Source organism: Cebus imitator, unplaced genomic scaffold, assembly GCF_001604975.1.
Source record: "Cebus imitator isolate Cc_AM_T3 unplaced genomic scaffold, Cebus_imitator-1.0 Scaffold10, whole genome shotgun sequence".
Classification (NCBI taxonomy): Eukaryota; Metazoa; Chordata; class Mammalia; order Primates; family Cebidae; genus Cebus; species Cebus imitator.
In genome coordinates, this window is record NW_016107325.1 from 5,664,066 (window position 1) to 5,688,319 (window position 24,254).

The 24,254-nt window shown below is 35.2% G+C and overlaps 1 protein-coding gene and 1 pseudogene across 2 annotated transcripts in view; one reads left to right on the forward strand and one right to left on the reverse strand.

The window, feature by feature from the left end:
- Window positions 1–24,254, forward strand: part of PSMD14 (proteasome 26S subunit, non-ATPase 14) — a 106,851-nt gene that overhangs the window by 5,055 nt on the left and 77,542 nt on the right. For both annotated transcript variants that reach the window (XM_017547849.2, XM_037745598.1), the window contains exons 2-3: window positions 2,284–2,410; window positions 4,618–4,669. In XM_017547849.2, coding sequence (XP_017403338.1) covers window positions 4,622–4,669 — 48 coding nt within the window. In that variant the 5' untranslated portion in view covers window positions 2,284–2,410; window positions 4,618–4,621. The remainder of the gene's footprint in view (window positions 1–2,283; window positions 2,411–4,617; window positions 4,670–24,254) is intronic.
- Window positions 124–199, reverse strand: LOC119474170 (annotated as a pseudogene).

A 24,254-nucleotide genomic window follows, 5' to 3' on the forward strand; every position in this document is an offset into this window, starting at 1 on the left:
AAAACAGGTTCTTATTGCAAAATTTTGTGTGATGAAGTCCTTGTTGAATAAATAACTGAATAAGAATGTAACTTTTTTGGTTTTAGAAATATATTGTTTACTTATTGACCCTTTAAACAACTCATCTATTAGAGGAAATTAACATAATATAAAACTAACCATTTTACACTTGATCTTAGCCAAAAGGCCGAGAAGCGATAAAACTAACCATTTTAAAGTGAACAGTTGAGTACCATTTAGTCCATTCACAGTGTGCCATTACCACCTCAATTTAGTTCCAGAACATTTCTGTCGTTCCAAGGTAAAAAGTCTCTTAGCCATTTATCGGTTTCTCCATTTTCCTCCCTTCCCCACCCACTGATAACTACCAGTCTGCATTCTGTCTCTATGGATTTATTGGATAGTTCATATACATGGAATCACATAGCATGTGACCTTTTGTGCCTGACTTCTTTTACATAGTGTGATATTTTGAGGTTCAGCCAACTTGTAACATGTGCAATAGTACTTTATTCCTTTTTATAGCTGAACAGTATTTCATATTACAATATTCCCTTATGTGTATATAGTAGAATTTGTTTATCCATTCATTCTTTGGTGGACATTTTGGACTGTTTCTACCTTTTGGCTATTGTGAATAGTGATGGTGTAAACATGTATGTATATAAGCTTACTTTGAGTATTTGTTTTCAGTTTTATGGGTATATACGTACCTATGAGTGGAGTTGCTGGATCAAATGCTAATTCTATGTTTAACTTTTTGAGGAACTGCCAAACTGTTTCCAGCACTTATTGGTTCTTAATTTTCAGAAAATTAATCTAAAATATCATCTCAAGATAGATAGTCTGAGATTTTGTTTATATCAATGATTTCCAATTGAGAGTGATTTTTGAGGCAATCAAAAATGTGTCCAAACATTTACCCCCAGGGGACATTTGGTAAAGTTTGGAGACATTTTTTTTTCTTTTTTTTTTTTTTAATAGTCAACAGCAATAAAGCTTGTGTGGAGACATTTTTGATTGTCACAACTGGATAGGTGCTCCTGTTATCTAGTGGAGCTTAGGGATGATGTTCAACATCCTATAATGCCCAAGACAGCCTCACCAGCGACGACAAATTATCTGGTTATGAATATCAGTAGTACTGAAGTGAGTAAATCCTGGCTTGTACCATCTATTTTATTGTAATCATTAGAGACTAGACTGCTATAATTTGTCTCCTTCACATTAGCTTTGATTTTGTAATAATGTAAAACATTTACTTTGTCGCTTTTCTACCTTTTGTCATTGTTAAAATGAAAAATTCTGATTTCTCAGCTGTGCTAAATGAAGACTGAAAAAAAAAGACTACGAAGATGAAGTCTCTGGTGTTCTATGTCTTTTTGAAAGATGGATCAGTGCTTTGGGCAACACAATAAGACCCAAAGAATGATACAGTAACTGTAATTTTTTTCACTATTGCATTATTTTAGGCAATTCTTGTCATTTTTTCATATTCTTGTCATTTTAGTCTTTTTTGGTGTAGTTGGGAATAATTGATTAAGAAACGATGAACTAATACTCCCTAGTATGATAAAATAGCAAATTTTCAGGGTATAAGAAAACCACTAACATTCCATAATATTTGATAGATTTATAGTAATATATAGTTAACCTATATAGTAATTGCATGATAGAATGAATTGTTCTATTTAAAAATATAAGTAAATTTTAATTTTTTGTTTGTTTATTTATTTATTTATTTTTTGAGACAGAATTTCATTCTTGTTGCCCAGGCTGGAGTGCAATGGCACGTTCTTGGCTCGCTGTAACCTCTGCCTCTCAGGTTCAAGCGATTCTCCTGCTTCAGCCTCCCAAGTAGCTGAGATTACAGGTGCCCACCACCACGCCTGGCTAAATTTTTTGTTTTTAGTAGAGACGGGGTTTCACCATGTTGGCCAGGCTGGTCTCCCAAAGTGCCGGGATTACAGGTGTGAGCCACCACGCCTGGTCTATTTTGTTCTTTGGAAGATGCCTGGAAAGACTAAAAATTTTGAAATGTCTGTTCAAAATTAGTGTTCATGAAAGAAACATACAGATAAAATTTGGATACAGGGTTAATCACTATGCTCTGTAACTCCCAGTAAGGTAGATCATTCTAAACTCTCAGGAAATGATTACTTAAAAAGAGTTTTAATTTCTACTTCATTTTTAGGAATTTTGATTCTTTTAAAGGTTTTGGTATAAAATTTTCCCCCTTAGATTATCAAAATAATTATATCATATTTTGTTTACCTTTTATAGGAGAGAAAAAAATACATACTTGGGGAAATTGTACCTGCCAGAATTAGCAAGGGCTTTCTTTAAGAAGCAATTTGTCAAATTCAACAAATTGAAAGTTAACACCTTAAGAGTTGCAGTTACTGACCAGGTAAGGTTTAAAATGTATTTTACTTTTAATTACTCTTTTAGGGACGGATAGAGAGGTAGTATGAAAATGTATTACTTTTAACAGAGGTCAAATTATGAATATGTGTGATAAATAACCAGATTTTGAAAAGTGGTGTGATTTGGAATATGTATCAATATACTTAATTCCCAAATTATTTTTATTAAACCTGGTTATCTTAAATGTTTTAATTTGTTAAATATATTTCCTCTTTGCTGAGACATCTAATTTTGCTACAGAAACAAATTTGATCTGCCAGATTTTCTTTCTCTCTGCTCCTTGCATCACTCATGTATATTCACAGCATCTGGAGTCTGTGTAAAGTCATCAGAAACAAAATAGAGGGCTAGGTAAACTGAATACAGCTGGGAATCAGTTTTGGCCTAGAATATATGTATGCTAATATACATTGTATGTTGTTTGTTTTTTCTGTTGGTTCTTTAAGTTTGTAAGCTTGAAATGGTCCAAAAGAATTTTTTTTGATAATATATCCTAGAGAAATGATTGAATATTATAAAATATACAGGATTTTTCCCAACCTGTTCTTAGGCATTTAAAAGTGCTGTGTGTTGAATGCCATATTTGAGTTGAGGAATTTCAGTGAGTATTTGATGGAGATTTTATTTGTAAATGTTGCTATTAGGAGGATGAGTTAAGACTGTAAAGTGGAAATTTTGACTGGACTACCACTTTTTATGTGCATTTTCATTTTACAAAATGAATTTTTAAAATTGTGAATCCCATAAACATGTTACATGAAACAAGCCAGACATGAAAAATATACTATTTCATTTACGTAAAATTCAAAAAGAGCAGAACTAATCTATGTTGTTGAAAGTTGAATTTTACGTTTGCAGGGTGGAATAGACTGGAAGTCAGGCTTAGGTGGCGTTTCTGAGATGCCAGTAATGTTCTGTTTCTTGAACTAGGTGATGGTTACATGGATGTGTTCATTTTGAAGATTCCATTTGTGTTCTTTTCTGTATGTGCACTTGAATAAAGTTTTTTTCTGTATGTGAACTTGAATCAAGTTTGCAATATTAACATTGTTAAATTGTTACCAATATTCAACAAAGATGATTGGGGATGGGAGGGTAACGTAGTAAGCCTAAATACGTTATTGAGTTTTAGTTTATATAGCAATTCTAACTAGTAAAATAATGTTAATCTGTTAACATTTAATTTGGAATATAATTTGTAGTAATAACATTTTCTAAAGCATACACTTAGGAAGAAGAGGAATTTAGGACATGGCAATTTTCCAGTAGAAAAAATTCTTTATTGTCATTTTTAAATTACTTAGTTGTCCTGCTATTAATTTTTAAAGTTTGATTACTTCTTTTTGTTATTTGAGGCCATGTAAGTACACTTGATAGTATTAATTTCTTCTGTGACGTTTTCAAGATTGTAAGAATATCTTCTGTAGTTACTCTAAACCTTAAAACTAAATCAGATTGATATAATAAATCCACTTTGTATTGGTTAATTCCAAAATTATAATTGAGAAGCCCAGTTGAATTTCCTTAGTGAAAAAGGTGTATATCTCTACAACATCTGAAATAACACAAAATATCTGTGTAGGTTCTAGAACACTATCTTAATACATTTAATGTTTACCCTATAGTATTTCTTTTAGTATAATGAGTTCAGTTTTTAAAAGCCTTTGATGCTAATTCAGAGATCCATAATCTGCTCACAATGTCTTTCACATACAGTTTTGATGATAACTGACAAGCTGTAAGTTAATTAGCACAGAACTTACTAATGAGTATGTTAAAATTTAATTTAAAAGTGAGGATTTTTATTTGTACACTCTGGACAAATTGAAGGAAATTCAATCATACATATGATAAGCATTTCATGCAATTTTTCCGCATTAAGGTACTTTATTAGATAACAATAAGAAAATATAATTAATGATAGCAAAGTTTTGAAAGTATGCTAAGATTGCTTGTCTTTAAAACTGGGGATAACCCAAAACCAAAGCAGTAAAATAAGGTCTGTTAATTAGCATTGAAGACAGCTTTTTGAATTAATATGTGGTGTTAATTAACAGGAAGTCTGATGTTGTGTTGTAATTACCACCAATATTTTTGACATACTGAGTGACTGAAGGTGAATTATATAGATAGCAATTGAGTAAACACTTTTGTGCTTAGGAACGTTTTTTCTTTGTTTCTGTTTTCTAGAAATATGGACAGACTTCTTAGACTTGGAGGAGGTATGCCTGGACTGGGCCAGGTTAGTATATAGTCTCTTGAGTATTTCCTTGTGTGTAAACTACAGCCTTTTTGTAGTTATCCAAAGAGAAAGAAATTACCCCCAAGAAAATCACCTAACATAACTTTATGGTAAGAAGCTTACCTTATTGATGTTTGCTATCTTGCAACAGTAGATAACATGTGGAAAACATTTATTGTCTTAGTTTACTTTTCTCCTGGGAATAAGAATTTTCTGATATTTGCTTTGTTTAAAATTTTGAGATATGTGAGATTATCAAAGTTGTCTTTTAGGGAAAAGAAATCCTCAAAATAGCTTTTTTACTGAATTTACAATGTAAACTTTAGATATAACACCAGAAAAAGTAAGCGTGTCATCCTGTTTGCCAGATCCAGAAAACTGACCCTTAGAATGTTTGTGTGTACAGTCTTAATATTGGCAAATTTCTGCTAGTAATTATGATAGATAGATTAATAAGTAATCTCTCTCCTTTCCTTTAAATTTGGTATAAATGGTTTCTTTTATAATCTTTTTAAAATTTAAATAAGCTTTCAGTTGTTTTAATATTGTTTGTCTTTTTTCATTTGCTGTTGGGCAAATGACCTCTAGATTCTGCCTCAGGATAGTCTATCTGCTTTCAGGTCAAGAATTCCTGCCTCTTGTGAGTTCTACACTTTTGATCTTTGCAAATCGTACATTGACTTAATGCTAATTAATAAAAGAAATGACTGTTTTTCCCTTCCTCAGACTTTTATGTATGCGATGTATTGTTTTATGACCAAATATTAGAAATATTTTTATAGCCCCTTTTAAAATCCGTTTAGTTTTCAGCTTTCCCACATTTTGTATTGCTATCAATGACTTCATTTTTCTTCAAAGTAATCTATGTTTACTGTAAGAAGCAGTTTTTGTTTGAGACTTCATGAAGTTCTTGGTGTTTTAGAAACACTTTTATAGGAACAGTTTGATAAGGTCTATTATGGTTTACGACTTTTAGGAAGTTGAAATCTTTTTGTGATTCTGTATTACATTCTTGGATAGATTTTAGTTGTTTTCCATTTACTTTTGTTAGTTTTGATGATTTCTCATGTTTCTTTGTGTCAGCCTATTTCTTCATGATTCTTCATTTTTGTAACACCTGTATAACTTATTCTCTCAAGAGGCCTAATCCTCTTTGACCTCGATCCCGAACCTGTTTCCATTCTTTTGTAAACATTCTAGAGAGCTTCTGGAATTTCTCTTAATATATTCTGAAATTAGTAGTAATAATGTTCAGGTATATGAAAATGTGAGATGTGAGCAGAGGTTGTATGTAGATACTGCAGTTTTACCTGCAAGTTATAGGTGAAGATGTTGCCTTAGAATTTTTAAGGGAAGTTGCATCAAATTTAAATATAAAAATAACTTTCCTTAAGCATAGATACAATAAATTATCCATTTGGAAATCCATGCTGGAAAACTCCTGGACATGAAATAATGGTTTACTGACCACAAATTGAGCTACATTATATGCCAGTGGCTACTGCAAACCTTTGTATCAAGTGGAAAACTTAATGTTTTTTCAGTGACTTTATTGGTTTCTGATTATTTAATCAGCCATTGTGTCCTTAGTTTGTACTCTTTTTTGATGTTAAAAACCTGTTGCTTAAGAATCATTTCATATATATATTACATATATATATTTCATCTCAATTAGATGACAAACTCAAAGAATTAATTTGTGGAACTCTTATTTTTATGATATCTCACTTATCCTATACTAGGTGTTTAAACTTTTTCTCTAAAGTTTTATTTTATCTTGTTATAGGACTAATTTGACAAATACTTGTGATGTTACTTTTGCAACATGAAATGTTAAGTGTGTAATTTTTTTGCATAAGAATATGTTTATTATTTATTTTTAACAAGAAGTCGAAGATCTTTGGATTGATAATAGCTGTCTTTTCATTAGATAAGTCATAGCCACCAATAGTAGTAGAAAATGATACACAAATTGGCATTTCCCTCTGAAAATCAGTGGGAAGTGTTATCTTACCATTTACTGGAAAAGGCAGAATTCCTTCCCAAATAGGAACAGGTCACTTGCTGGTAAGTTTATAGATGGCCCTCTTAAAATGTGGCAGTAGATAGGAACAGAACAGGTAAGGGTGTCACATAATTGACAGTCCCTTGTGGTTATTTTATTTCCTTGATTGAAGAAACAGAACCATGGACATTTTATGAGTTAATAGACTACCTTAAATCATTATCTATACAAATAACCTAACTTCCATGAAAGAAATGTCCATGACTATTTTTTTTAATATCAATGCTACTTTGCTGGCTTGAAGACATTTTGTTTCACTCCCAATTGACTCTAACCTGGTGGTTAGTGTCAGATTCTGCAAGTTAAAGGGTCACTTTTCCACAGGACTATCTTTACTTCAGATGCCAGCTACACTTCATGTGTCCCCAAGCCATCCACACTTTTGACCGACCTTTTGACCTGACTATAAATTTGGAGGTCCTCACAACATCCTCAGGTTTGATAATTCAGTAGAACAGCTGATAGAACTCAAGAAAGTGCTGTGCTTCTTATTATAGTTTTGTTATCCAGGAATACACATTAGGAGGACCAGCGAAATGAAGACACACAGGACGTGGTCTGGGAGGAGATGCAGAGCTCCTGTGCCCCTCTTCATGGAATTAGGGCATGTCACTCCCTCTGCACATCAATGAGTTAACCAGCCAGGGAGCTCCACCCTGTTGTAGCTTTGGTGTCCAGAGTTTTTGTTGGGACTTGGCATACATGGGCTTGATGATTAAATCATTGACTGGGTGATTGGACTCAAAATTCAAAATCTCCAGCCTCCCTTCCCTCCTTAGAAATGGGCCTGGCTCAAAATCTTAGCCCTCTAATTAATGTTGGTCTTTATGGTGATAAGCCTTCATCCTCAAGCTATCTAGGGATGTGCACTGAGTTACTACATTAGCATAACAAAAGAAACTCCAAGGGTTTTTGAGGCTTTGTGCCAGAAACTCAGGATATAAGACCAGATTATACAACAAAGACTTGTTTTCAGCCTTGACTTCATTATTTGTAGAAACAATTCAATATTTCATTTGAATTTTTATTGTACTATTATTTGATACTGACTTTTGTACCCTTTCCAAGAGAAACAATTCCACCTTGGGTCCTAATGCCTTTAATATAACCCAATAGTAATAAGGTATTTGGGCTTTGCTCTTTGTGCTAATTGGTCATGTTGTTATTATTATTATTATTACTACTATTTTTTGAGTCAGAGACTTGCTTTGTTGCCCAGTCTGGAGTGCAGTGGCATGATCTCGGCTCACTGCAATCTTACCCTCCTGGATTCAAGCAATTCTCCTGCCTCAGCCTTGCAAGTAGCTGGGATTACAGGCATGAACTACCATGCTCAGCTAATTTTTGTATTTTTAGTAGAGATGGGGTTGCACCATGTTGGCTGGGCTGGTCTTGAACATGTGACCTAAAGTGATCTGCTCACTGCGGCCTCCCAAAGTGCTGGGATTACAGATGTGAGCCACTGCAGCTGGCCTGGTCATGATTTTTTAATGGCGGAATTCACAGTAATAATATAGGAATATCAGTATTATAATCACAGTTGATACTGATATTTCATTGTTTTTGAGGTCACTTGGTCTTAATTGTTTTATTTGGCGGTTATAGTAGGGCTAGTAGGTAAACAAGGAACTTTTAAATTATCAAAGTCCCCGTTCATTCTAGTCTCTTAATTTTCTCTAAATAGGAGGTGGCTTTTCTCTTTTCCAAGGCTACTCCTTCCACTTATTCTTGGATCTCATTCTCTTGACACATTGCTTATCTCCATTGACCTCTTTCTCTGCCTACAAAGATGTTTAAGTCTCCTGTATCCAAAAAATAAAACTCCACTGCATATTTCCATTAAACCTTTTCTTCCATTTATTTCTAGTATTCCTGAAATAATAGCTTAAACTCCATAATCTACTTAATTACCTCTGTTCACTCTCATGAGAATGCATTCTGGTCAACTCCTGTATTACTGTACCGGACTTTTTTAAACTCCCAAGTCTATTGTCCTATTTTAGTTCTCTTTTAATTAAACTTCAGTATTCCACACTTACTATCTTAAGCCTTTCTCTTCCATTAGTTTTTATCATGCTGTCTTTTCCTATTTCTCATTATGGTATCTGTTCTTAGAAAACAACTAAGTTTTATTTTTTGTAATATCACATTTTAAAATGTTGATATTGGCTGGGTCTGGTGGCTCACACCTGTAATCCCAACACTTTGGGAGACTCAGGGGGCAGATTACATGAGGCTATGAGTTCAAGACCAGCCTGGCCAACATGGGGAATTCCTGTCTCTACTAAAAATACAAAAATCACCTAAATGTGGTGGTGCACATCTGTAATTCCAGCTACTCAGGAGGCTGAAGGAGGAGAATCATTTGAACCCAGGAGGTGGAGGTTTCAGTGTGCTGAGATGGTACCACTGCACTCCAGCCTGGGTGACAGAGTGAGACTATGTCTCAAAACAAAAACAAAAACAGTTAATATTTGAATAATGATAGGCTAAAATAATTAAATTTGTCCCCAGTCCTCTACTTCAGTATAACTTACCAGCAGTTTGAAGCATAAATAAAGATGTTAGTACTATTAAAATTTATAAAACAATAGCTTTAAATTTCAAATGTGTTTTTGGATTTTCTTTGGTAAAGTGCTTACAAACTCGAAATTACTAAAAGGTATGAAATTATTGTATTAAAAGCATATATTATTATAATTTGGCTACCTCATTATCTTTATAACAAACTCCACCTAGGTCTTGGCAACTAAACAACTTCCAAAAGCAGTGGGAACAGAGCCCAAGGGATGAGAATAACCAAAGCATAGTCTACCGTTTTTAAAAATTTTGGTTTCTCTCTGGGTTCATTTTAGCTTTGGAATAGTCAATATAAGCTTGAAAGTAGATGGAACTTAAGTATAATGTCAGTGGCATTTAGTAATTTGTTTTCAGTTTTATTATGTTATGTCAATATTTTGAGTTTCTGTGAATCACGTTTTCTTTTTTTTGGCTCCATCACCCAGGCTGGAGTGCAGTGACGTGATCTCTGCTCACTGCTACCTCTGCCTACTGGGTTCAAGCAATTCTGCCTCAGCCTCCTGAATAGCTGGGATTATAGGTATGCACCACCGCGCCTAGCTAATTTTTAGTAGAGGTGGGGTTTCACCATGTTGGTCAGGCTGGTCTTGAACTTCCGATCTCGTGATCCGCCTGCCTTGGCCTCCCAAAGTGCTAGGATTGCAGGTGTGATCCACCATGCCCAGCCCAGGTTTTTTTTTTTTTTTTTTTTAATTTTTTTATTATACTTTAAGTTCTGGGGTCCATTGCAGATTTGTTAAATAGGTATACATGTGCCATGGTGGCCTGCTGCATCCATCACCCCATCATCTACATTAGGTATTTCTCCTGATGCTATCCCTCCCCAATCCCCATACCTCCTGCTGTCCCTCTCCTAGCCCCCCACTCCTGACAGGCCCCAGTGTGTGATGTTCCCCTCTCTGTGTCCATGTGTTCTCATTGTTCAACACCCACTTATGGGTGAGAGCATGTGGTGTTTGGTTTTCTGTTCTTGTGTCAGTTTGCTGAGAATGATGGTTTCCAGCTTCATCCATGTCCCTGCGAAGGACATGAACTCATCCCTTTTTATAGCTGTATAGTATTCCATGGTGTGTATGTGCCACATTTTCTTTATCTAGTCTATCATTGATGGGCATTTAGGTTGGTTCTAAGTCTTTGCTATTGTGAACAGTGCCGTAATAAATATATATGTTTTTGTGATGTCTTTATAGTAGAATGATATATAATCCTTTGGGTATATAGCCAGTAAAGGGATTGCTGGATCAAATGGTATTTCTATTTCCAGATCCTTAAGGAATCACCACAGTATCTTTCTTCCACAATGGTTGAACTAATTTACACTCCCATCAACAGTGTAAAAGTGTTCCTATTTCTCCACATCCTCTCCAGCATCTGTTGTCTCCTGATTTTTTAATGATTGCCGTTCTAACTGGTGCGAGATGGTATCACAAATTCCAAGATGAACAAAATATTAATACCTAATCCAGAGCCTTATAGTAGACCCATGAACAATTATGTTTTAAGTGCCTAGCACACATTAACTACTTTGAATCAGTGAAAGCTAATGCTCATTGTACACAACGTGATATGTAAGTACAGTGGAGATAGGGTAAAATGAGACTAACTTGGGAAAAATGATACTAAATCGAGGAGTTGATGTTTGGGCTGAGTTTTGAAATATGTGTCAAGGCATATTCAAAAGGCTAGAGAACAGATGAGAAAATACTGGGAAAAGAAGCTGGTAAAGGAATCTGAAGTTGGTTATGAAAGGTGTTGAATGCCATAATTAGTGATTTTTACTTTTTTCCCCAGGTGTTGTTATAGTCTCATGATTTTCTTTCTTTCTTTCTTTTTTCAGATATGAAGATTTTTTTTTTCTTTCCAATAGACTTGTGAGATAATTCGGTCTGTGTTTTTGAAAAGTAATTCCAGTGGTAGTTTGGAGGATAGGTAAAGGGGAAGAGATTAAAGGCAAAGTCATCAATTATATGAATATTTGTGTCTTTCAACCTTCCAGGCATATAGTAGGATTATATTTTTCTGTCATGTTTATAGTTAGCCTTACCATGATTTTGCTTTGACCAATGGAATGTGATTGGTTTATAGGTCACTTTTAGGTGGAAGCTTTAAGAATTAGTGTGTGATTTGTCAGCCCTGGTAATAAACAACATGATTTATCGTGATGGAGCCTCTTTTAGCCAATCCCTTAGTGAGAATGACATACAACCTGCAAGTTTTAAAGCAGAGTTAGAAATCATATGATTTCTGTGTGAAATACCCTGATTTTTTTTTTTTTTTTTGGTCTCCTGTTTTGTTTGTTTGTTTGTTTGTTTAAAATACATTGTATAGGGCAAACTAAGCACATAGGCAGCAGGCTATATAATGCCTATAAGTTGTCGCTTTGTATCTCTGGTACAGACCTCATTAATTTTAGGATGCAAAAAGAAGGGAAAATACTGTCGGTGAGTGATCCCAGAAAGCAACCTGAATGTGGTGAGATACAGTGTACATTTTGAAGAATTGTTTCAGGTGGCTAGATTTAAAAAAAAATTCGCGAATTGAGTAGGATGTGTTTTGTTATAACTCCCAAATCTTCACAGTATATGGATTTTTTTTGTATATTCACTAATAACTGCTATTCTGGTTTCTTATTGTGGTTGTTGGAACAGAAATGTTGTTTCAGTTGTTTGTCTTTGGTTTTGGTCTAATGTTTGCTAGAGAGGATTAATTTAACATAGCAATGGAAAAAATGACTGGAATAAATGAAAAAATAATACTATTTTCATGGATGAGGAGTCTTTATATCACCACACATCAATTCTTTCCAACTAATCATAAATTCAATACAGTTTCAATAAAAAATCAACCAGAATTTTCATGGAAATAGGCAAACTGACTCTAAAATTTATATAGAAAAAATAGCTCAAGAATAGCAAAGAAATTTCTAAAAAGGAAAAAGAAATTTTCTATACTAGAATTCAAAATGTATTTTTTTCCCTCCATTTATTTATTTTATTGCGTTTTAGGTTTTGGGGTACAGTGAAGAACAAGCAAGATTGTTGCATAGGTACACACGTGGCAGTGTGATTTGCTGCCTCAAAATGTATTTTAATGCTATATGAGTGAAGTAGTAATATACTATTACAGAGATAATCAGATAGACCAGTATAAGTAAAAAAAAAAACAAATACATCCATCAATATGGGAACTTGGTTTGTAATGTAAGTGACATTAAAACAGTAGAGGACAGACCTGTTCATTAGATGATGCTGAAGCAAGTGGTTTCTAGTAAGGAGAAAACTAAAATTAGATTCCTACCTTATTCTATATACAAAAATTTGTACCAAATGGATGGAATATCTAAATATGAAATCAAATTTTATAATTTTTTTTTAAGACGAAGGCTTCTTCCATCACCCAGGCTGCAGTGCAGTGGTGTGATCTTAGATCACTGCACCCTCTGCCTCCTGGATTCAAAAGATTCTCCTGCCTCAGCCGCCTGAGTATCTGGGATTACAGGTGTCCACCACCACGCCTGGCTAATTTTTGTATTTTTAGTGGAGACGGGGTTTCATCATGTTAGCAAGGCTGGTCTTGAACTCCCGACCTCAATTGATCTGCCCACCTCGGCCTCCCATAGTGCTGGGATTATAGGCAGGAGCCACCATGCCCAGCCCAAACTTTATAATTTTTGAAGATATACGCATTTGGATGGCTAATATTCAAATTTTAAAAAAAGTATTGGTGAGGATTGGAGAAATTAGAACTCTTGTATATTGATGGTAGAAATGTAAAATGGTACAGATAATATGGAAAACAGTAATTTTCCTTAAAAGATTACCTAAAACATAGGATTACCATGTTATCCAGGAATTCTCCTTCTGGGTATGTGCCCAAAAGAATTGAAGGCAAAGACTCCAACAGATGTTTGTACACCAATATTCTTAGCAGTGTTATTCATAATAGCCAAGGGGTGGAAACAACCCAAATGTCCATCAACAAATGAATGTATAAATAAAATACATATACACTCATTCCTCAGTATCCTCGGGGGATTGATTCTAAGACCCCTGTTCATACCAGAATCTGTGGCTGCTCAAGTCCCTTAGATAAAATGGCATAGTAGTTGCATATAACCCAGACACAGTGTCTCGCATACTTTAAATCATCTACAAATTACTTATAATGCTTAATACAATGTAAATGCTACGTAAATACTTCTATTTAAAACGTGATTCTTATTTTTTATTGTTGTATTATTTTTTATTTTTTTGAGACGGAGTCCCACTCTGTCGCCCAGGCTGGAGTACGGTGGTGCAATCTCGTACCCTGCAACTTCCGAATCCTGAGTTTAAGTGATTCTCTTGCCTCAGCCTCCTGAGCATCTGGGATTACAGGTGGCTGTTACTGCGCCCATCACCACACCTGACTAATTTTTTTTGTATTTTTAGTAGAGATAGGATTTCACCGAGTTTACCAGGCTGATTTCAAACTCCTGACCTCAGGTGATCTGCCGGCCTTGGCCTCCCAAAGTTCTGGGATTATAGGCATGAGCCACCATGCCTGGCTGTATTGTTATTTTTTATTGTTCTTTCTCCCCAATATTTTCTATCTATGGTTTGTTGAATATGTGGATGAGGAACCTGTTGATATGGAGGGCTGATTGTATATACAATGGAATATTCTTAAACTTTAAAGGAATGAGATTCTGACATATGCTACAACACGAGTGAACCTAAAAGATATTTTGCTAAATGAAATAAGCCAGACACGAAAGGACAAATGTTATATGATTCCACTTATATGAAGTACCTAGAGTATCAGATTCATAATGATAGAAAGTAGAATGTTAGTTGCCAGAAGCTGGGAAGAGGAGAGAATAGGGAGTTATTGTTCAATGGGTACAGAGTTTCAGTTTAGGATGATGAAAAAAGTTGTGGAGCTGGTGTTGGAGATGGTGGTGTTGGCTGTGCAACATTGTTAATGTAAAATGTCACTGAATTGTTCACTTAAAAACAAAGTAGCAAATTTTATATTTTTACTACAAAAAAAGACATTTAAAAGTTCAGTTATCATATCTTTAAAATGAGGTTAATAATACCTACCCAGGTGGTTCTTTATGAAGATTAAATAAACTCACATGTGAACTAGTCAGGTGCACAGCAGATAACCTTCCCCCAGACACTGTCCCCATTTTTTGGGGGGGCAGAAATTTTTATGTCTTCATGACCTCAAAATAGGAAAGCACAACTTAAAAGATTCATAATTTGACTACCTCAAGACAATATTACTAATTCTTATCCCCAAAAGACATCAGAAACAAACTGATAAGACAAGCAAAGATGGAAAGAAGGTACTGGCAACACATTAATCTGCAACACTGTGTGGTTCATTCAGCAGAACCATAGATTTATAAGACAAAAAAAGATGACTTCACTCAAAAAAAGAATGTGAAATAAGAATGGCCAAATAAAATTATGAAAAGATTCAGTGTCACTTCAGGGAAATGAAAACTTAAACAACTGTTAGATTGTTTTTTTTTTAAAAAACCTGTTGAATTAGATATTAATGAAAATTTAGGGAAGCAAGAATTCTCATGTAAGCTGTGTGTGTGTGTGTGTGTGTGTGTGTGTGTGTGTCTGTCTGTCTGTCTGTGGGATGGTTAGGGATTGTAGCTCAGTGCTTAGATCATTACTTGGCAAATAGCAGTCAATAAATATATGTTAAATGGACACATCATATGTGGTAAATGGTTAAAGTCACTTTGGAGAGCAATTTGACAATGTCTAGTAAAGTTGAAAATGACCAAACTTCTGTCACTGAACAATTCCATTTACTCACTTTAGAGTAACTTTTATACATCTAAATCAGGAGACATGTTTAAGAATATTGTTACAGCATTGCTTGGAATGTTAAAAATTGCAAAATATTTAAATGCCTAAATGTGTTATGATGACATTTATGCAGCAGCTAAAATGGATGAACTAGGTTCTGGATATCAATATGCATAATAGACCTTGTAGACATAGCAAGAGAAAAATTCAGTTGTAAAAAGATAAATACATCATAGAAACATGTAAATTGAAAAAACATAAAGTAACACCTTTTTTTAGGGTTACATAACTCCTAAGTAAAAATATTACAAGTTGTTCTACAGAAGCACTGTCTAGTACAACTTTCTGCAGTGATGGAAGTGTCCATATCTGTACCGTTCAGTACAGTAGCCACTAGCCACATGTTTGTTAAGTACTGGAAATGTGACTGGAGCAGCTGAAGAACTGAATTCTAAATGTTATATTACTTAACTTTACAGAGTCACATGTACCTGTTGAGCCCATTGATATATCTTGTGTAACTGAAGAACTGAACTTTTAATTTTATTTAAATTTAAATAGTCACATCTATCTAGTGGCTACCGTATTTTACAGTGCAGTTCCAGATAATTCACAACAAATTCATGAAAAGGGAGGGAGGCAAAAGGAACTTCAACTTTATACATAATGTTCTCTCTTTAGTACACAAACATAAAACCAAAGCAAAATAACAAGTCATAGAATAACACTAAATAACATTAGATAACATTAAATAACATTTTTCTTTAGTACTTTTTAAAAGAGCCACCAAATAAAGTCAGAAATTCATTTGAATTTATTTTGTAGTACTTTTTTATGCCTTACCTAGGTATTCCACTTTCTCTCCCTGTCTTTAATTTGAAGATGATAATACTAGAGAGGTTACCACAGTATAGATCTTGCAGGGCCCTGTAGAAAATTCTCTTCTGAGTGAGTTGGGAAGCCATTAGGGATTGCTGAGCAAAGGAGTTATGCTTATCAGACTTACTTTTTTTTTTTTTTTTTTTTGAGACAGAGTTTCGCTCTTGTTACCCAGGCTGGAGTGCAATGGTTCCATCTCGGCTCACCGCAGCCTCCGCCTCCTGGGTTCAAGCAATTCTCCTGCCTAAGCCTCCCGAGTAGCTGGGACTACAGGCGTGCGCCACCATGCCCAGCTAATTTTTGTATTTTTAGTAGAGACAGGGTTTCACCTTGTTGACCAGGATGGTCTCGATCTCTTGACCTCGTGATCCACCTGCCTCGGCCTCCCAAAGTGCTAGGATTATAGGCATGAGCCACCACGCCCGGCCTCTGACTTACATTTTTAAAGAACTTGGATACTCTGACGATGAAGCTACTACAATAATGTTTTAAAATAAATTACAAGATTGTTATGTTTTATTTTTATTCTATATCTGCTAGAGCAATCCTGCTGTGTAATGAACCATCATAGATTAATGTGTATAGTTAATCTTTATTTATATCTGTCATGTTTGAAATACAAACTTTAATTTTGCTGTAAGCACTGGCATAGTGGTATGCAAATGAGCAGGCCTTTACAAAATGCTTTTTTTTAATAGATTTTCTTTATATTTCTTGAGTTCTTTAGCTTAACTATATTGACAGTATTTATATGCTTATGAATACTCTGGTTACCTTTTTTTTCTTTGACTCTGAATATCTGATATAATCCTTTGTGCATTTATGAAGAGCCTTTCTAAACATTGGTAGATTAATTTGGGCATTTTCCTTTCTATTAAGAAGTAGAGAAGGGTCAAGAAATTTTAATTGTTTTATTTCTTAGCTTAATGACAAATAATGATTTTGCTTTAGAAACAAAGCAAAAATACAAGATGCCTTTAATGTTTTTCTTATTTGCTGCTCTTGTGAGACTATAATTTTATTTGATATAGTTCCTAATTATTCTATTCATATACTCTGTTTATATGATAGAAAATTAAGAAAGGGGTCAGGTAAAAAACAAGCTAATTAGAGCATATTCTTTCTAGTTGTCATTGTAGTGTGATTGTTCTGAATGTGTATTAAACTCTGTGAAAAACAGGGTGCTCCTAAGAGGTCTCAAATCTAGTCTTGAGGGTTCTCAGTCAAGTAAAAGGGACATAAATTTTCTGTAGGTACATTGTAGTTAACCTGTGTCAGTTTGTTTGAATATTTTAGTTGTGACTAGTCTTCTTTTGAGAGGAAAGGTCTTTGACACTTGTGAATGCTAAATTTCTATTTTGATATGCAATTGTGATAAACAATTTTGTTCAAGTTCTTTAGAATAGAAGGGGATTGCTGATAAATTTTCAGTTACAGTGAAATTATCCATCAAAATTAATTACATTCTGATGAAATGAGGAAAAATAAAAATTGTGAAAAACAATTAAATGTTTAAAGTTTTAAATATAAAGTCAAGGATATGATGGATCTATGACATCTGATACCATTTTTGGTAGAAAGATTGCATGGGAAGGAAGACAAAAGAAGATATCTCTGTCTAATATAGGAAACTAAGACATTGGAACAGTTACATTGCTGATTTGGCACATTGATCTTTGGATTTTCTATCTCAAACTTGCATAACTTAACTTGTAACTTTTTAGTTCATGTTATCATTTGGGAAGTTCTCCAATTATCAGATTCATTTAAAACCCAGGCAGGTAGGACCGATTCTCTTACAACACAGACTCAAGGTGGTTCTTTGTGGGATGTTTCTGGGTTGAGTGTCCTGAAAGTATGTCACCAGAGCAGGGCAGTCGTCTCCACTGGGCAGCCTCTCAGTGCTGCTTTTTAAACTGTTGCCAGTGATTGCACAGGCTTTTCTTTTCAGAAGCCCGAATGCCTGTGAAGGGCATAATGGCTTAAGGATGATAGAGTAAATAATAATAATAATAATTATGATAGTTGTACTTTTCTCTTACTCATTGTATATTTCCCCCTCTCTTTACTCGGTTACATTCTTAACTGCCTATGGTAATTCTCTGCTCCCTAGTGTTCTAAACACCAGAGCCTGAGTTATTGGAAGAAAAATGCTTACCAAAAGTAGACAGTAGAATGACAAAACCTAGTTTTTGAAAAGTGCACCATTCTGTTTTATAGAAAAGGAAAACTCATTTCATAGGAAACAACATATTTCACTACCTGGTAGAATACATTTTTGTTGTCGTTATATAGCTATATCACTATAGGGAGATGATTTTGATTTTGCTTTAGTTTGCACCTGGTTTCATGGTTTCTGGGTTATTTCTCTCCCATTTGCACTTTCTGGTTACTGTATACATTTCCTGATTTTTACTATAAAGACTAAATGATGTCTTTGGATATTTTATAGCTTACCCATTCTATGAGGCTTTTGCCTTGGGAGCTTTCAACTTGAAAGGGTATGAAAATTGTAGTAATATAGGGAGACAGCCCCATTCTGTGAATAGAGAATGTCATTGTAACATCTAGAACAAATGTATGGATCTATAAAGAGAACCCACATATTTTGAAAAGTGTATTAAAATTTTCCTCTAGTATTTTAAAAAGTGGGATGGGAGATCAGAGGAGAGCAAAATGGACTGATGCTGAGTACCTTCCTTATTCTGATATGAGGCGTTTATGCACTTGATCTTTTAATCCTCACAACAGTCCCATATGGGTAGGGATAATTATTTCCATATTATAGAGTCAAGTCACAGAACTAACAAGAAGTGGAGCTAGAGTTGGAACACAGATTTTACTGGTGTCACAGACCTGTTTACATCAGCATTTCTTCAGGTAGATAAAATCAATAGTGTTGTCACTGGCTACTTATTTCATAAATTAATAAAATTTAAATAGTCTTATAATTTTTATTGTAATCAAAAGTAAGATACTTGCTTTTTAAAATTTTGGAGAAATTAAAACATTTAAGAGCGTTTTTATTTATCCTGACATGTAATACTTGGCCCATGTTTTAAGAATATTTAAGGAATTAGTGAATATTTCATCTTATTCCCTATGATAATGTGTGTCTTGACACATTGGTAAAGGTAGAGGTTACAAATAGTACAACTTTTAAAAGGTTTACGATGCTTACTTTTTTAGGTTCTTAAAACATTTTCCTTACTGTTCAGAAGCTGATTAGCACTTCTGATTGCCAAAATACGTTGTTTTATTTAAAAAAATTATTTTGGGAAAAAGGCTTCTCTTGTTAAGCTAATTTCAATGACCAGCCTTCTTGTACCTCGACTTATAATAATGAAAAAAGAGGTACAGAGAGCTGTTTTATTTGAATAATAGACTTGCCAATTAGCCATCAAGTGCTTCCATCTGTGAAATTGTTGATCAGATGGGTTAGCTGGGATGTTTCCAGACTAGGGCATCGTAAACGGCACTTAAAAACTGTCACTTTGATGATGAGGTTTCAAGTATTACACTGCTTGATGCTGTGGAACCTTTTTCTCCTTTTGCAGTACCATGTTTTTTTAGAACATACTGATCTCATTTATGAATTCTGTGGCATCAAGAGAATTTGGGAGACCTGCCACTGATGTAAAGTTCTGCCTAATCTGCTGCTCTGGCCTGTGTTGGGATTACACCAGAGTGCTAACAGCTTCTTTCATAGCCTTCACAGTAGTGTTGGTTGGGCATCTGACTGTCGCAGGCAGGCGATGCTCTTTGCTTGTGGGCCATGGAGCTGGCACACTTTGGCAAGTTTCTTTGCACTTTCCGATTAATATAAACTCATTTTCAAATCTCTCACTCCCTTAAATAAATGTATACTAGCCTAAGGCCACATAAGTGTTGAGATTTTTGCATGTACCCCTTGTGTGAAATGACTTTAGCATCTGTCTTGCATATTTTTGAAGGATTTAAATTGCTTATTGGTAATTATTACATTTTAAAATGTGCTTAATAATAGCATAGAAATATAAATTCCTGGAAATAATTGTCTTTCCTCACTGTTCCATATCTTCATTGCTCATCCTTATATTTTATAGGAAGTTTATTTTTTTTAGTAAGTTGACTTCCTCAAATGCCTGTGCATATGATTAGATGTTAGAGTCTCTGAGTGACATTTTTCCTTGGTAGGACTGTACTATGCTTTTCTTTTCCTGTAAATCCAAATTCCTTAAATTTTGCCAGGCTTCTGGGTTACCAGTCTGTGTAGGGTCAAATTCATGGCCCATGTCACTTTTTGGACAACAGCATGGCCTTCTGCCTGTCTTGCACAGGTCTTTGACCTACCAACTCACTACAAAAGGCAGTGTGTTTTGGGCAGTGGTAAAAACCCAGGGCTCTGGAGTTAGGCTAGATCTAGACACTGGCTGAGATCCATGGAAGAGGAAGAGAGAATGATAATGCAGTGTAAATATGCAGGAAAATAGATAGTTTGAGATCTTGTTCCTATTCTTCTTCCAGAGCAGGTCATAATTTAGCATAATTCTCAGACCCTTCAACCATCTCAAGTGGATAAGCTCCCAAGGAGAGAAAAGTATCAATTAAAAAAAAATTATGTAATTTTGCCTGGCGCAGTGGCTCACGCCTGTAATCCTGCTGCTTTGGGAGGCTGAGGCAGGCAGATCACTGGGTCAGCAGTTCGAGACCAGCCTGGCCAGCATGGTGAAATCCTGTCTCTACTAAAAATACAAAAATTAGCCGAGCATGGTGGCATGTGCCTATAATCCCAGCTACTGGGGAGGCTGAGGCAGGAGAATCACTTGTACCCAGGAGGTGGAGATTGCAGTAAGCTGAGATCATGCTACTGCACCCCATCCTGAGACAGAACGAGACTCCCTCAAAAAAAAAAAAAAAGAAAAAGAAAAAAGTCCAGGCACAGTGGCTCACGCCTGTAATCCCAGCACTTTGGGATGCTGAGGTGGGCAGATCACCTGAGGTTAGGAGTTCAAAAACGGCCTGACCAACATGGAGAAACCTTGTCTCTACTAAATATACAAAAATACAAAATGTGGTGGCACATGCCTGTAATCCCAGCTACTTAGGAGGCTGAGGCAGGAGAATCGTTTAAACCTGGGAGTCGGAGGTTTCGGTGAGCCGAGATTGTGCCATTGCACTCCAGCCTGGGCAACGAGCAAAACTCCGTCTCAATTAAAAAAAAAAAAAAATCGTATAATTTTTTTTTTTTTGGACTGCCTGGCCACAATGTCTTTTTTGTTCTCAAAGGTTTGTGTGTTCTCTCTCCACAGGAAAAATGTCCAGTAGTTAATAAACTTGATTAATCAATAGTTTCCCTTTATAGGTGAGGAAATTGAGGCATGTAGAAGTTAAGTAACTTCTTCAGTATATTAAGACATTAAAAAAGGTGCCTTCAGAGCAGAACTGGAAGACTATTGCTTTTAAGTGCTCCTCAATAGAGCATTAAGGGAAGTAGAAAAAAAGAAAATGAAAACAGATATGACCATGTTGATGGAAGAATAGAACTTTCCCTTCTCTTGAACACTACCACTTTTTCATACTTTTAAAGTATTTTTTTTCTGATGAGTTTTCTTTTTTTTGAAAATAGAGACAGAGTCGCGCTATGTTGCCCAGGCTGGTCTTGAACTCCTGAGCTCGTGTGATTCTCCTGCCTCAGCCTCCCAAAGTGCTGGGATTATACAGGCATAAGCTACGACTCCTGCCGTCTGATGTATGTTCTTCTATCTCTGTTCCCTTAATTCCTCAGAAATAGGCACTATGTCATCTTTTGTGTGGTATCTTAAATAGCAATGTGAAAAATGAATGCTTAATGAAATTAGGGTAGTGATCAGCAATATTTCTAGGAAGTCTCAGAGATGACTTCTATCCCTTAACCTCTACTGTGCCTCAGAACTGAGCCTTTTATGCTTCTAATTAACAGAATTCAGGGAGGTTTTTTGAGAAACAAACAAGGTATTTTTAAATAGGTAAATAGTTATTTTTAAACAGGTACCAGTGTATGACATGTTACTTTAGAATTCAGAAGTTACAAATGGGTTGAATACTAAGTTTCCCTGTTGTCTCTGTTCCCTTTCCTAGAGACAACCTCTATTACCAGTTTCTTTATGTCCTTCCAAAGATAATTTGATGTTAGTATCGTCCAGTGGAACTTTCTGTGGGGTGGAAATATATTGTACTTAGCTGCCCAAGTTGGCAGCAGTTAGCCAAATGTTGCCACAGAGTCCTTGAAATGTAGATAGTATGACTGAAGAACTAAATATTTAAATTCTATTTAATTTAAAATAAATTACATAGCTGCATGTGGCCAGTGGCCACTATATTGGACAATGCAGTGTACATAAAACTGGATCCTGGAGATTGTCCCATCCCATATCCATAGATATAAAACTGCCTTGTTTTTTCTTAAAGGATGGCTTGCTTTCCCATTTTTAGATAAACCGTGATTTACTTAACTAGTGCTCTACTGATATTCACTTAGGTTGTTATCTTTTGATTTACAAACCATGTTGTAGTAGATATTTTTTTGAAAACGTTATTTCACATGCATATGCCCAGAGAATAAATTTCTAGAAGTGAAATTACTGTGTTTAATCAGTGTAGTTAGCCTGATATGGTAGAAAGAATACAGGATTTGGCTTTGAATTTAGCCTTTACCCCTTAGTCACCTTTTAGACATTGATTAACTTCTTTCAACTTCAACTTCCCCATTTATAATATAGGCACAGTAGATTCCACTCTGCCAGGGTTATATTATTATTAGAAATAATATATATAATGACCTTCTCAAATGGTATTAGGACCTTAAATTAGGAATGGTAGATAATGAAAGCCCTACTATTACTTGTTTTACTAATAAGGAGATCATTATAAGCCCAGAGACCTGTGTTTAATGCTGAATTGTGGCAGAACCGTCAGAATAGCTTTGCTTAGCCCATTTTAGGTTTTTAAATATGGTCCCCACCTTTTATTCATTTAACTTACCTGAATTAAATATATATATCCATCTATAAATACTTTTCATGTGCTAATTTAGAACTTTTGTATATCAGCTCTCAAAACTGTGGTGCCTTGCCTGACAGCTGATAGTTAAATGAAAGCAGAGTCACCATCTTAATAAAACACTGCTTGTATTTGAATATTTTATGGCATATTGGTCAAAAACAGGGAAATGAAGATTCTGATACTATTTATAAGCAGCTATAGGTTCTAAAACTGTATGGATTATGGAAGCATATTATGAGTTTGCATATCATTTTTACTTTAGTATTTTCAGTGATGTTACTTATTTGAAACAAAACCTTTAGAATTACATTGAAGAAGTAAACTTTGCAACTTGATTTGTTGACCATAGTTATTTGTCATTTATTTATTTATTATTTATTTTTGAGACGAAGTCTCACTCTGTTGCCTAGACTGGAGTGCATTGGCATGATCTTGACTCACTGCAACCTCAGCCTCCCAGATTCAAGTGATTCTGCCTTAGCCCTCTGAGTAGCTGGGACTACAGGCGTGTGCCACCACCCCCGGCTAATTTTTATGTTTTTAGTAGAGATGAGGTTTCACCATGTTGGCCAGGCTGGTCTCGAATTTCTGGGCTGAGATGATCCACAGCCTTCCAAAGTGCTGGGATCACAGGCATGAGCCACCATGCTCTGCCTATTTGTTATTTTTATATTCTTAATACACTGGCAACTATTAATAAGCTCATCTTTCTTAAGTTTTCTTTGACTTCATTTTTCACAAACATTAAGGAAGACCTTTTTTCAAGAATTTACACTTTCATATGAATGGTTTACTTTAGAAGTAACTTATTCAAAGTCATTTAACAAAAAATTAATCTTTTAAAAACCATTAAATGGCTGGACATGGTGGCTCACGCCTGTAATCCCAGCACTTTGGGAGGCTGAGGCAGGCGGGTCACAAGGTCAGGAGTTCCAGACCAGCCTGGCCAACACAGTGAAACCCTGTCTCTACTAAAAATACAAAAATTAGCTGGGTGTGGTGGCATGCGCCTATAGTCCTACCTGCTCGGGAGGCTGAGACAGGAGAATCACTTGAACCCAGGAGGTGGAGGTTGCAGTGAGTCAAGATCACGCCATTGCATTCCAGCCTGGGTGACAGAGTGAGACTCTGTCTCAAAACAAAAACACTAAAAAAAAAAACCCAAAAACCATTAACCAAGATTTTTAGAAGTATACTGATTAAGAATCAGTTTCAGAAATGCTCT